General features: G+C 41.9%; 1 protein-coding gene across 4 annotated transcripts in view; it reads right to left on the bottom strand.

Moving 5' to 3' along the window:
* Positions 1 to 821: 821 nt before the first annotated feature.
* The window catches only part of LOC307026378 (E3 ubiquitin-protein ligase MARCHF6-like), a 26,433-nt gene continuing 13,825 nt past the window's right edge, over positions 822 to 13,429 (bottom strand). For 2 of the 4 annotated variants that reach the window (XM_079661729.1, XM_079661730.1), the window contains exons 16-25: positions 13,236 to 13,429; positions 10,210 to 10,347; positions 9,588 to 9,813; positions 8,941 to 9,010; positions 7,092 to 7,273; positions 6,254 to 6,388; positions 5,659 to 5,748; positions 2,983 to 3,115; positions 2,506 to 2,641; positions 822 to 1,705 (exon numbers count right to left, since the gene is read on the bottom strand). The exon at positions 13,236 to 13,429 is cut by the window's right edge and continues 27 nt beyond it. In XM_079661729.1, the coding sequence (XP_079517855.1) occupies positions 1,618 to 1,705; positions 2,506 to 2,641; positions 2,983 to 3,115; positions 5,659 to 5,748; positions 6,254 to 6,388; positions 7,092 to 7,273; positions 8,941 to 9,010; positions 9,588 to 9,813; positions 10,210 to 10,347; positions 13,236 to 13,429 (1,392 nt within the window). In that variant the 3' untranslated portion in view covers positions 822 to 1,617. Of the gene's footprint in view, positions 1,706 to 2,505; positions 2,642 to 2,982; positions 3,116 to 5,658; positions 5,749 to 6,253; positions 6,400 to 7,091; positions 7,274 to 8,940; positions 9,011 to 9,587; positions 9,814 to 10,209; positions 10,348 to 13,235 lie in introns of all 4 variants that reach the window. The other 2 variants (XM_079661727.1, XM_079661728.1) reach the window with 1 other exon arrangement.

Genomic DNA, 13,429 nt, shown 5'->3' with positions numbered 1-13,429 from the left:
CCACCACCACCATGGGCCACTCGATTCACAACATTACCCTAACCCTAACCCTAACCCTCACACCAGATACTGACTGGTTTTCGGACCCCCCCAGACCCCCCCAATAAAGCAAAACTGCACATTTCAGAGTGGCCTTTTATTGTGGCCAGCCTAAGGCACACCTGTGCAATAATCATGCTGTCTAATCAGCATCTTGATATGCCACACCTGTGAGGTGGGATGGATTATCTCGGCAAAGGAGAAGTGCTCACTATCACAGATTCTTTCAGATTTGTGAACAATATTTGAGAGAAATGGTTATTTTGTGAATGTAGAAAATGTTTTAGATCTTTGAGTTCATCTCATGAAAAATGGGAGCAAAAACAAAAGTGTTGCATTTATATTTTTGTTCAGTGTATATGGGTGGATTATGAGCAGACATGCAAAAGGCATCTCCTTTGTGTCTCTGTGTCTCTATGAAGTATATCCATGAATATGTGTAGTCATTCTGTGTCACTTTTATCTGTCTTGTGTTTCTTTTTAATTGCTTTGCCCCTTTTTGTACTCTGTGTGTTCGTTGCAAGTGTCTATGCAACTGTTTACTCAGCCTCTAGTTATTTGGATCCCTTTGAACTATTTTGGTGTCTCTTTGAAGTCGTTTGGCTTCTTTGAGGTTATTTTGAGTCACTTCCTGGTTGGTACTAGGGGTGTAAACCACAAGTTTCATCACAAAACAGAATGATATCAACAACAAATATTCTGATTTCACAGTCTGCCATGATACCATTTAGATTCAGGTGCCCATTTAACACATTTTCATCATGTCACAAAAGCAACTAACATTTGATTCGACAATTTTATTACAGGGCACTAGCAGACAAAAAACCCCGATCTTTCAGTTAGGCGGTGCACTTGGACGGATATGGAGACACAGACGTGCCATGGAAATCTTAATGTAAAGGTGTTTATGATGATATGTATCTGTTTTCACTTCAATATGAGTCTATTGAATTCATAATCATCGAATTGTAACACCCCCAGTTGGTACGTGTCGCTTTGAGTGATATTTTCTAGAAAAACGTAGGTGAAAAGTGTATCTTGTCATCTGTCTTTGTTTCATACAAGTTTTTTAGTTTCAGGTTTAAATACAAAACTTCCACACCCAAATCAACCAGTTACAAAACATCCACATAATGCAGTCCCTCGTCTTTAAACACATGCGACAAGAGCAGATCAATTGTCAGTTTGATTTAATAAATTATACATACACTTTTAAGATATACAATGGTCATTGCATTATTCCATATCCGTCTTTCTTTTTTTTTTTAAGACAAAGTCTGCTTTCAAAGTATTTACACATGTACAATTATTAGGTAGCACTTTACAAAGCAAGGCATGAACGACAATGCAGATGTTGAGCTTCAAATCAAACTGCTACCCATCACCCTCATGGGGGGTTTCTCAGCTGTCCCATGATTATAATACATCGTCCCGTCCCTCGAGGGGGAACTCAAGAACGATATCCACCGATTGAGGTCCACGGACTGAGGTGAAAATCTAAATGAAGGGTGAGGTACAGGAGACAGGATGTACGCAGGGTGACGGGTGCAAACATGTGGCAACGAGTGACACAAACATCTACTCTGCGACGGGGATGGGGGGGGGCGCCGAGGCCACTCTGCCAGATTTACGCTCGTAGTTGACAAGCCTCTGACCAACCAGGTACCTGTGGAGAGGAGGATCACGTTATAATCACCTTTAAATTACAAACGGTTTCTACAGGTGTGTCGACGCTTAACGACCCTGTAACACTTACTAGTCTAAAACACCCTTTATACATCTCTCACGTACTTATGTATATATCATATGGTACATTCTACATGTATATTTTCTACTTTTGTTTGTCTTTTTAATCTTTATTGTACAATGCCATGTCTTTTATGCTGCTGCAACAAAAACATTTCCCACATTGGAATCAATAAAGTACTTCTGATCTTATCTCTTATCTTATAAAGTCACATTTTTATAACAATTAATAATGATAATAAGGCAATTTTATGTGATTATAAATTACTTTTAGGAGTCACTGTTGGCTTACAATAGAGTGAGAATATGATAATGTATTAAATCTTTGGGAATTATAATAGATAAGATCAGAAGTACTTTATTGATCCCAATGTGGGAAATGTGTTGCAGCTTCATACAAAGACATGGCATCGTAGAATACAAATTAAAAAGACTAGAAATAAACAAGAAAGTAGAAAATATACATGTTGAATTTACAAATTAACATTAACAAGACATAAAGCAAGTTATTATATATATATTAGCATGTGAGGGATGGAATATTAAATATTAAACTGAACATATAAAATGTGATAACGTATTATGAAATGCTTTAAATATGTTTTCATTTTTGTTATTAAGCAGATTTTGTTATGTTTGCTAAAAACTATAATTATACAGTGCTACAAGAAGATCATAACGCATTATAAGTATGTTTAAGATAATACAAAAGATGCTCACTTGTCGTTCTTGATGTGTTCGTAGAGGCGTTTGAACTGTCGGATCTGGAAGGACAGGATGCCGATGAGCGAGACGATCATCAGGAGGAACGGGTAGATTCTCCTCTGCATCAGGATCTCCATCTCTGGGGTCACTCCTGCAAAGCACATGAGCAATGTGCAGTTTAATAAAGCATCAGTGAACAGCCCATTAGCTAACACTGTAGTCACTGCAACAGTAGGGCTGCTCGATTATGGCAAAAATCATAATCTCGATTATTTGGGTCAATAATTGATATCACGATTATCCATTTACTTTAAGCACATTTCAAAGCCTCTTTACTTTCACTTGAGTAAGAGAAGTTTAGTCAATACTTCTACTTTCACCAGAGTATTTTTAAACTCGAGTACTTGAGTAAAGGATGCGTGTACTTTTGCCAGCTCTGCTAATAACATCTCAAATAAATACACGTTCTAATTGGCTCCTTTGTAAACTCACCCACGGCAGGAACCACCCCCGCAGCGATCACATACGGCACGCACAGCGACAGCAGCAGCACGGAGATGACCGGAGCCGCCAGTTTACGGATGATGAACTGCAGGTCGATGTTACGAATCCCATTGGCATAAACCTGAAGAGACGGGACACTTCATTACAATGTGGAGGCTCCATGTCCAGTTACGTTTGAGAGGCTAAGCTCGGCTATAAGCTGCGGCACGTTTTTCGATGAGAAGTCCATACTGAAGTGAGATAGTTTGAAGATATTTAATAAACAAAATCAAAACACAATGACTTAGACGCAGGGGGGTCAAACTCAATTTCATCAGCATTATGGTTGCACTCAAAGGGCCGGTTGTAACTTTAAGACTATATATAAATATACACTACCAGTCAAAAGTTTTTTTTTTATTTAAAACATTTTCTACTGTATATATAAAATATTTTGGATTATTTTACACTTTTTTGTTTACTAGATAATTCCATATGTGTTCTTTTATAGTTATTATTAAAATAAATAAAACACTTCGAATGAGAAGGAGTTTCCAAACTTTTGACTGGTAGTGCCTAAATATAGAATAGATATTAAATAATGTATTATATTTAGTGGTGGGCCGTTATCGGCGTTAACGTGCTGCGTTAACGTGAGACTCTTGTCGGCGATAAAAAAAAATATCGCCGTTAATCTATTCTCAAAGTTGGGTTGGGAGCTGGGTCTATACTACGCAAGCTATGATGACTTTCACCTTGATAATTTAGCGCGGATGTATACCTAGCCGAATTGCACTGTACGGGGCGAGATCGAGTCTTTGACCTGTGTTTCTTCTACGGTCTATGGATCTGACCCCGGTCAAATCAGCCACATTAAGCGTGACATGCTAACATGGATACAGCAGGTATGAAGCCGCCGGGTTTGCTTCAGGGGAAATTTATTTTTAAGAAGCTTCCCGATGGAAACCTCGACAAAAATAAGGTTGTTTGCACCTTGTGCAATGCGGAATTAGTTTACTGTAGGAGTTCATCCAGTCTCAAGTACCACCTAAACGCAAAGCATCCCTTAGCTAATGCGGAAGATGCCGACCAGCACGCAGAAGAGAAAGCTACGAAAGTTGAGAAGATGGTAGAGGCGAGGTCTGTAGCACTGACTGGGGACCATTTGACGTCCGTTAACAACGACAACTACATCGGCGTTACAGTACACCTCATCGATGCTAGCTGGGAACTTCACTCCTTCGCTTTAGGTATGCTACTGTTAGAAATTAAAATCAATGTTTTAATGGGGAAATGTAGTTTAAACATGCCGTCAGTTTTAATGCTCTTTTATACTGAAAAACCAGAAATTCTTGTGCACAAGCAGTTAAGCTTTTATTCTGAAAATCCTTCATCTACGGTTAGCATTTAGCATGTGGCTAATATACGATTTCCTGAAGAGGTGAATTTAGTAGCGAAATGATATAGAGTGGTGCAAACCGAAGCCTACTGACTTAACACTACAACTATAGATGTCGAGATACTACCATGCTGAATATTAAATGAAGGTACAGTTTATTTGAATACATTATTGTTTACAGACGAGTAGCATGTGACAACATCCGGAATGACCGGAAATCAAACGAGCCGAGAAGTATTGTTTAGAGTATTGATTACAGCGTTTAGAATGTGTTAAATGAAAAGTGATGAAAGAGAATATGAGGAGAAACGGCGTGTTAAGCATATAGTGAATGTGAAAAGAACCTATCCTCTGTTTAAATGCAATAACGGACATTGGAGACGAGGCGAGCCGGCTGGCGGGGAGGAGCCAGCAGAGGATATATAACAGCACCGGAGGAGAGATCCATTCTCTTCTCTTCCCTATCGAGAGCCAGATCACAGCTGTTTGTCTGACTGAACAATATCATGCTTGTGACCAACCCGCGCCTTTTTTAATTAAAGTACCCAATTGAACTTTCACAGAGACTCCATTTAGTCTCCTTTTAAAGCTTCTCTCCTGGACGGGAGAATAACGAACACAGTTAACACTACGTTATGTCATTTTAAATTACATAATTTAATTTCGTAGCCTTTTAATTACCACCACGTTATGTTTGGAATTAATCTAGATTAATCTAGATTAATTCCAAGAATACAGTGAGATTAATCTAGATTAAAAAAATTAATCTATGCCCACCACTAATTATATTACATTATTGCCTCTGCATTGGATTATTATCAGTTCAGGTAATAACTTCATAAATAACTACGTCTGAAAGCAGAAGTATGGGCAAATAATTGAAAGCAAATATTCAACAATTACACCAATTGTATTGAATATCATATTCTTTGCAAGCTCTTGCGGGCCACAAAAAATAAGGTTGCGGGCCGGATTTGGCCCACGGGCCTTTTGTTTGACACCCCTGAGGGACAAAAACAGTCAACAGAAAAAATGACAGCACACCCTCTATCATGTAACAGGTGACCTATATACACAAACCACACCCATGTGACAAATACCGGAAGAGCTCAACAAATACAAATAATAGTGACGTAAACAAATAATAATAATAATACAAATAATAACTCAGGCTAAATAGCATTTTGGCTCCTACATACACTCTAACTGATACCTCCTCTTGGAGCAGGAAGGAGTGCAAAGTCAGCTACCGAACACTGATTGGTGCATCTCTGTCTGAAACCCACCTGCTCAATAACAGTCTTCAGCCACCACTGAGGGCCCATCAGAGTGATAGCAGCGATGATTTTAGCATGGAGCACTCCCAGAGCCCAGTCCTGTGGGAAAACACACAGATCAACGGCTGAACGTGGAAACAGGAAATGACAATGTTGTAAACAAATGACGCTCTGCAGTTCATTCCTTCAAAAGATCTTTTAGAATGATTACTCCCTTCCCCTAATCCACAGCCTTTCAAATCACGACCTATGCGTTTCCCTGTGTGTGTGTGTGTGTGTGTGTGTGTGTGTGTGTGTGTGTGTGTGTGTGTGTGTGTGTGTGTGTGTGTGTGTGTGTGTGTGTGTGTGTGTGTGTGTGTGTGTGTGTGTGTGTGTGTGTGTGTGTGTGTGTGTGTGTGTGTGTGTGTGTGTGTGTGTGTGTGTGTCTGGGAGGGAGGGTTGTGTTTGTTTGTTTTGTTTTATTTCTGTTTGTACTATTGTTATTATTTTTAGCTTCCATAGGTATTCTGTGTGAAAATGGTTGTACATGTTGTGTATTCATCTCAATAGAAATGTTTAGGAGCAAACAGGATGAAGGAACAATAACAACAAAGGGGGATCCTACCTGCCACGGGTAGAAGAGCGGCGTTTGGTCGAGCGGGACTCTGAGAGGAGCGACGATGACGAGCTCGAACAGCAGACCCAGGAGCAGCGGGATGACTCCGGCCACCAGCAGCGCGACCACCAGGGTCTTCAGAATCTGCCCAAACAGCGCGCGACGTACATGAACATGATTAATCAGAAAACTTCAAAGCTTCCTCAGAGTAAGGGGAGAAAATGCCCTTTTTTAAAATACAATAAACTAATGATGATGTTCCCCTTTAAACTGTGGGGTTTCTCTGGAAGTGTTTCCTTGTACGATGTGAGGGTCTAAGGACAGAGGGTCTAGGGACAGAGGGTCTAAGGACAGAGGGTCTAGGGACAGAGGGTCTAAGGACAGAGGGTAAGGATCGTATTGCCGTACTGATATTCTGAACAAACTGTGAAGTCCACTGAGACAAATGTAATATTTGTGATATTGGGCTGTATAAATAAACATTGATTGATTGATTGATAATTTTCCAATTTCATATTTTTCCTGGGTTACATTTTTTTAGAATATTTGTTCTGTATATGAAATGCTAGGGGTATGTTCTCACAGGCAGGGAGACGTTGATTAGGAACATTGATTTTGAATAGATTTTTATTTATAGGAAGCCAGGAAAATAGAGTGTATCGTAGGACAGACTTGATCTGGTGGAAAATAGTAAAAAAAAAAAAAAAGCAGATACTGGCAATTTTAGATATCGGCTTATGATATTGTAACAACACAAAAGTTGCAATTAGGCCCGACTCCAGACAAGCAGCTGGAGTGAGGATCTCAATCCCCTCCACAGCGATGTGGAGGCTGAACATGGACTCACCATGAGCGTCCACTCCTGAACCTTGCGTGCGATGACGGTGCGACCCTGAGGCATCCAGGCCAGCAGCACGGAGACGCCGCGGATCGACAGCCAGCAGACGTACAGCCCGCACGCCGCCGTGTACAGCTCGTGGATTTTAGAGCTTCCCGTCCAGAAGGACATGAGCCAGCGCCCGGTGAACACTGAAACACACAAGGTGAGGTAAGCTACGTTTAATTATAAAGCATACTTTCAGACACAGAGGTAATTCAAAGTGCTTCACATCATCATTAACACTTAACAAGAAGACAACAGAAAGGAACACAATAAATAAACACAATGGAATTACAGATTCATCAAAAACATGCATAAAAGAGATTAAAAACAACATTGTAAATACGGAAGGGGCTTCAAAGGCTTCTGGGTAAGCAGATGAAAAAGTAGTGTTTTTAGCCGCGACTTAACCCTTGTGTTGTGTTGGGGTCTCCCGTGACCCCTTTCAAGTTACAATTATATAATAAATACGCTCTAGTTTGTAAGGCTTCATGATATCCTCCACAGCAGATTTATAAACACTACAACTGATTTTGACAATTTTAGCCAAGTCTGAAGGTCTCTAAAAAAAAAGTGTAGAATTTGGTGTTGGGGTCTGGGGAGACCCAGCAGAATTGTTTTGGGTCACTCGAGGTCAAATTTGGACCAATCAAGATTCCTCTTTGACTTTAGACACCCCCCCCCCCCCTTCATCAACTGTAACAATAATTTTTCGCAACATGCACCTGGTCTCCCCTCCCTCCGCCCCCCTCCCCCCACGGGAACTCAACCTTTCTCAAAGAATATGTACACTAACACTTGAACCTGAACTCATGCACGTGTGCAATATGTGGTGTAATGTGTTTTGGGGCCATAACATGAAATTACAACAGGATTGTACGGTTATGAATGCATAATAAGTTAGTTATGATGTTCATCTGGAGAGGGTGTGGCTGGGCTGTCTTGATTGCAGTAACTCCACCTGGGTCTGGTGCCCTGCAGCTATTTAAAGCCTCTCTGTCTTCCCTCTGCTTTCCCCTACAGGCACCCGGTTCCGTTGAGTATGTTAATAGTTATTTCAGTTGTTTTACTTTGTGCACCTCAACACCCCCACACATACATGTTCATGCAATCCCCACCCTGCATTTACACTACTGACACCACTGACGTCCACACCTCATTCTTTACTAACTTTGCACTTCATTCATTTGGCTAATTCGAATCACTTGCTTTAATAAACATCTTTTGCTAACCGTTGATATGGTGTGTCTCCTCTGGCCTTTTGAGCCAGGTCATAACAGATGCAGTTAAAACATTATTGGATGATAGTCTTTTATTTGTTGTGTTTTGGACTGAGATAAATCATGGGTCAAAATGTACCTGCGAACACCATGAACAGCTTTTGAACACAACACAAGAGCTCAGCGTTGGTGAAGACCTCAGGGTTTCTGGAAGTTTGTTCCATTTTTGGAGAGCTAAAAAACTAAAAGCAGCTTCGGCGTGTTTGGTTCTGAGCCCCCGATGATCTCAGAGCTCTGGATTGTAACAGAGCAGCATGTCGGACATCTATTGGGGTCCCAAACCATTCTATGCTTTATAAGTTAGCAATGCACATTTGAAATGGATTCTGTAAGCTGCTGGTAGCAGTGCAGAGATCTGAGTACTGGGGAGATGTGTTCTACTCTTTAGACAAAAACTAACTTGAGCTTCAACTTAAAAAAGAACTGCTCAAACAGCAGAGACATGCGTATTTATAGATTCCCCCTGTCATTAGGGTTTGGGTGTGGGTCTGCAAAGGAGAATAGTGATTGCTGGTTGTGTTTAAACCACATCTTACCTGGTAGAGTGAGACACACCAGACTGGCCACCAGCAGAGTGAGGCACATGAAAGCTATCAGCAGCACAATCTGGAGACAAGGGGACAGTTTGAGAATAAAATAAATGTTAAGAAGGAACCAAAGTTTGACTGGTTATGATTATTTGTGTTGAATGTGTCCGTGCTCGATGATAAACTATAAGATCAAGCGCCTTAACATGAAGGAGTAACAACTGGGAGTTGGATGTACACTAAGTGGTACCTACAGCCTTAGATGTACACTAAGTGGTACCTACAGCCTTAGATGTACACTAAGTGGTACCTACAGCCTTAGATGTACACTAAGTGGTACCTACAGCCTTAGATGTACACTAAGTGGTACCTACAGCCTTAGATGTACACTAAGTGGTACCTACAGCCTTAGATGTACACTAAGTGGTTCCTACAGCCTTAGATGTACACTAAGTGGTACCTACAGCCTTAGCATAGCGATGTTTGGGGAGAAAACCATAAATACTAGGCGGGGAAATCCTTAAACTTCCGTCTAGAGTTACACTAACATTAAATTAGTTTTGAGCATTATCAGAATATGTTAACTGGAATCTATGCACATAAGAATCGGAGAGTAGATCTGTAGAATCTGTGTTGATAAATGTTAAACCACTCACTCTGAATGGGAAGCGGAGGGGTCTGTGATACGGCTGGAACCCAACGGGCCCCCCCTGCTGCAGGATGGCCTGATGGGCTGCATGCAGGCCCTCGCCAACAGCTGGGGCGGGGTTGTTGTTGTTGTTGTGGTGGTGAGCAGGAGGGGGGTTGTTGTTGTTGTTGTTGTTCACAGGCTGGTTGCCCTCATTGTCCTCCTGTTCCCCGAGGAGGTAGGAGTGGAGGTCTCTGAGGAGGGAAACAAGGAAACATGTGATTTAATTGTTTTAATTGGGTCGTTTTTTATTAAAATATTTGTGTATCTTTCTTTTTTTTTTATGCTTCTTAGTTCTGAACTTTTGAAAGAACATCCATAACATTCATCTGTTTGCAACTTACAAATGATTTATCTAATGTGACATATTCCAATGACTTGTATTTAGACTCTCCTTGCACTATTTGAACTATTGTATCTGTTTCATTGTGTTGCTTTGTGGGAGGAGCCTGTGACCTCAGACTTTCATCATCCTATCTAAACTGTAGCGATGCACACATGACAATAAAAGCCTTGAAACCTTGATTGGTTACGGAAGGTCATTGTGAGAAATGTCAGGGGCTCGGTTAGAAAATGTGTTTTTGACTTACAGTAGATATCCAGCGCTGACGGTCCAGGCTCTGACGAGGCCTTTGAGCCACTGCCGAGTGTGACCCTGCTCCAAGAGAGCGGGGAGAACCACCTGAAGTAACAACAGCTCCAACGACAGCTCGCTGACCGGGGCGTCGCTGAGGGGAGAGGAGGGGCACAGGGTCAGAAAATAACATTCTACTGAGTGTAGGTAGAAATAAAAGCAGAAGAAAACTAATAACGGAGCCGGGGGATGTACAGTACCACTCAAAAGTTTGGACATGAAACTGAAGACATCGCAACTATGAAAGAACACTTTTTTGTTAACTAGATAATTCCATATGTTCTTTTATAGTTTTGATGTCTTCAGTTTAAATCTACCGTAATTTTCGGACTATAAGCCGCGCCTTTTTCCCCATTTTTCGACGCTGCGGCTTATATAACGGTGCGGCTAATCTATGGATTTTTCCAGCTAACGGCCACTAGGGGACCTCCTAAATCTATGGGTTTTACAGGTTACAGTCCACCACCTTTAACTCTATGGGCTCTATGGCCGGTCCGCGCCCCCCACCTTTAACTCTATGGGCTCTATGGCCGGTCCGCGGAGCCCCACCTTTAAGCGGCGGGCTCCAGCAGGAAAAGCTGGAGGCCGGAAAAGAGTGAGACAGGTAGCGCGCAAAAGTAAAGTGGAACCGAGAGTGGTACGAGAGACAGAACGAGAGCAAGACAGACAGACATTACGAGAGCGAGACAGTTTGTCCCCGTACCACTGGTTGAAAACCACTGCTGTAGATCACTGCCGGTACGTGCGCTGGGAGCGCACCGTTTAAGTTTGAAAGTTGAAAAGTGTGTGTGTCTGAAACGCTATGTGAGACAGTACAGTTTACACAGCACATGTTCTGTAGCTACTATTGCACTAAATGCTAACACTTGAATACGTTATGCAAATATGCAACTTGTTTGTTGAAATGTTAATAAATGGGAGCTTCCTCAAACAGCCATCTCTTTCCCGACAATCCCCTCTGTGCACGAACCCTTACATATGGTAATGAAACATTAAAACACCTGCGGCTTATAGTCCAGTGCGGCTTATATATGTACACATCATTCAATTTAGCTGCTGCGGCTTATATTCAGGTGCGCCTTATAGTCCGAAAATTACGGTACTTGAATGAGAAAGTGTGTCCAAACTTTTGACTGGTAGTGTATGTGTGGCTTTTATCTCAGAGAACATCAGATTGGATCTAATAGTTGTTAGTCTTTACTGTTTGCAATATAACCCGCCTTCCTGGCTGTTTGTTTTTAACCTACAATGGCTCTAATATACCCGTGTATGAAGTATATTTGGTAACACTGAACAGTTCCTTTGAATTCAGTTTCAGCTGTTTCTTACAACACAAGTCCCTGCAACTCTTGGTTGTAACCGTCATTCCTGTTGCCAATAGGACCAATACTTCCTCTTTTGTTCAAAATGAGCTGCAGTTAGATGTTGTTTTTGTTAACGCCCTGAGGTGGAAGTGGCTTTTAACACCATTTCAAAGCAGCAGTTCAGGTTCAGGTCCTTTGTGTACCCGTAGGTTGATTTAGTTTGCAGATCAAAAGACAAGGGATCCATCCTGACACGCTCTAAAAACTAACAGAGACAACAGACACATCGCTAATAAAATAACTAATTAAAGTACACCCTGCTCCGTCAAATCTCAAAATATAGCACAAACATGGACATTCAAAATTCAGAATTAAATAAATAAATAGGCATCTGTGTGACGCTCCTATGATGCGTTAATTTGAGCAATAGCTGCTGGGATAAAACTGTTTTTATACCGCTTCGTTCTACTCTTTGGGACGACTAACCTCCGGCCCGAAGCAAGAAGCTTAAATTCTGAGTGCAGAGGGTGGGAGTTAGGGTTGGGAACCGAACCGAACTCGGTTCCAGATGAGAACCGATAAGAAAATGCCGGGTAGCCGTACAAAATACACAATTTTGGTTCTGCTTAACGGTTCCTAAACACGGTAGACCCTGTATTCCACCGGGTCCGTCTGCGCCGCGGTGACCCGGTGGAATACAGAGTAAGGGCGGACTGTCCATCTGTGTGTTCTGGAGAATCACAGAACGGCCGGTCGTCAGCGGACCGTTGACGGCCGGCAACGTCCTTAATTTTTTTAAACGGCATCATGTTGCCTAAGTTGCGCTGACAGGCGACAGAGGTCCACAGTTGCCCCGCAGAGAGAAAAAGACAAGGCACAGTGTAATGCCTGTTAATAGCTTTCAGTTAAATAAAGCACAGCTATTGTGCAATACATTTGTATTGCATGTATATTTTTTATTTGTAAACATTTCTGTAAAAGCTTAAAAGAATAAAGATATTTCTGTTATCTAAACGTTTGACCTCTTTCTTTTACAATTTTGGAATCGAAACGGGGAATCGATAAGAACCGGAATCAATAAGCAGAACCGGAATTGGAATCGATACATTTCAAACAATACCCATCCCTAGTGGGAGTCATCGTCTAATATGGAGCTGGATAACCGCTGTCACTGCCTGAGGGACAGGGTCTCCAGTCTTAGCTGTGGCGGCGGCCATGACATTAACGGAATCAACGCTGCACCGTATCCATGGAGACATCCGGATCTCTCTGACACAAAACCCCGTAAGAATTCACTGATTCATTATGATAGGTCCTCTCTAGTATCTCTACTTTAAAGAGTCCTCTCTAGTGTCTCTACTTTAAATAGTCCTCTCTAGTGTCTCTACTTTAAAGAGTCCTCTCTAGTGTCTCTACTTTAAAGAGTCCTCTCTAGTGTCTCTACTTTAAAGAGTCCCCTCCAGTGTCTCTACTTTAAAGAGTCCCCTCTAGTGTCTCTACTTTAAAGAGTCCTCTCTAGTGTCTCTACTTTAAAGAGTCCTCTCTAGTGTCTCTACTTTAAAGAGTCCTCTCTAGTGTCTCTACTTTCACCACCTGCAGGACCACTTTATGATCTCACAGTTGTCCCGCAGTTCACCGCTGCTAAGTGACCTTTAACTTTGTTACGGCGGCCGGTCACCTGTAGAGCATGACGTTGTAAGGCAGGAAGGTGGGCATCAGCAGTTTGATGAGCCTGATGGGCAGCCACAGCATGAGCAGCACGATGGAGCCGAACACCACCACGGACAGGATGAAGCGCCGCAGGTGTCTGTAGATCGGCAGGTGGATCATCTCCTGCACCGGGTTGAAGTCTGGGTCGTTCAGATTTCTCAG

This window comes from Notothenia rossii (genome assembly GCF_949606895.1).
Source record: "Notothenia rossii genome assembly, chromosome: 12".
Classification (NCBI taxonomy): domain Eukaryota; kingdom Metazoa; phylum Chordata; class Actinopteri; order Perciformes; family Nototheniidae; genus Notothenia; species Notothenia rossii.
This window is presented reverse-complemented; position numbering and strand designations above follow the sequence as displayed.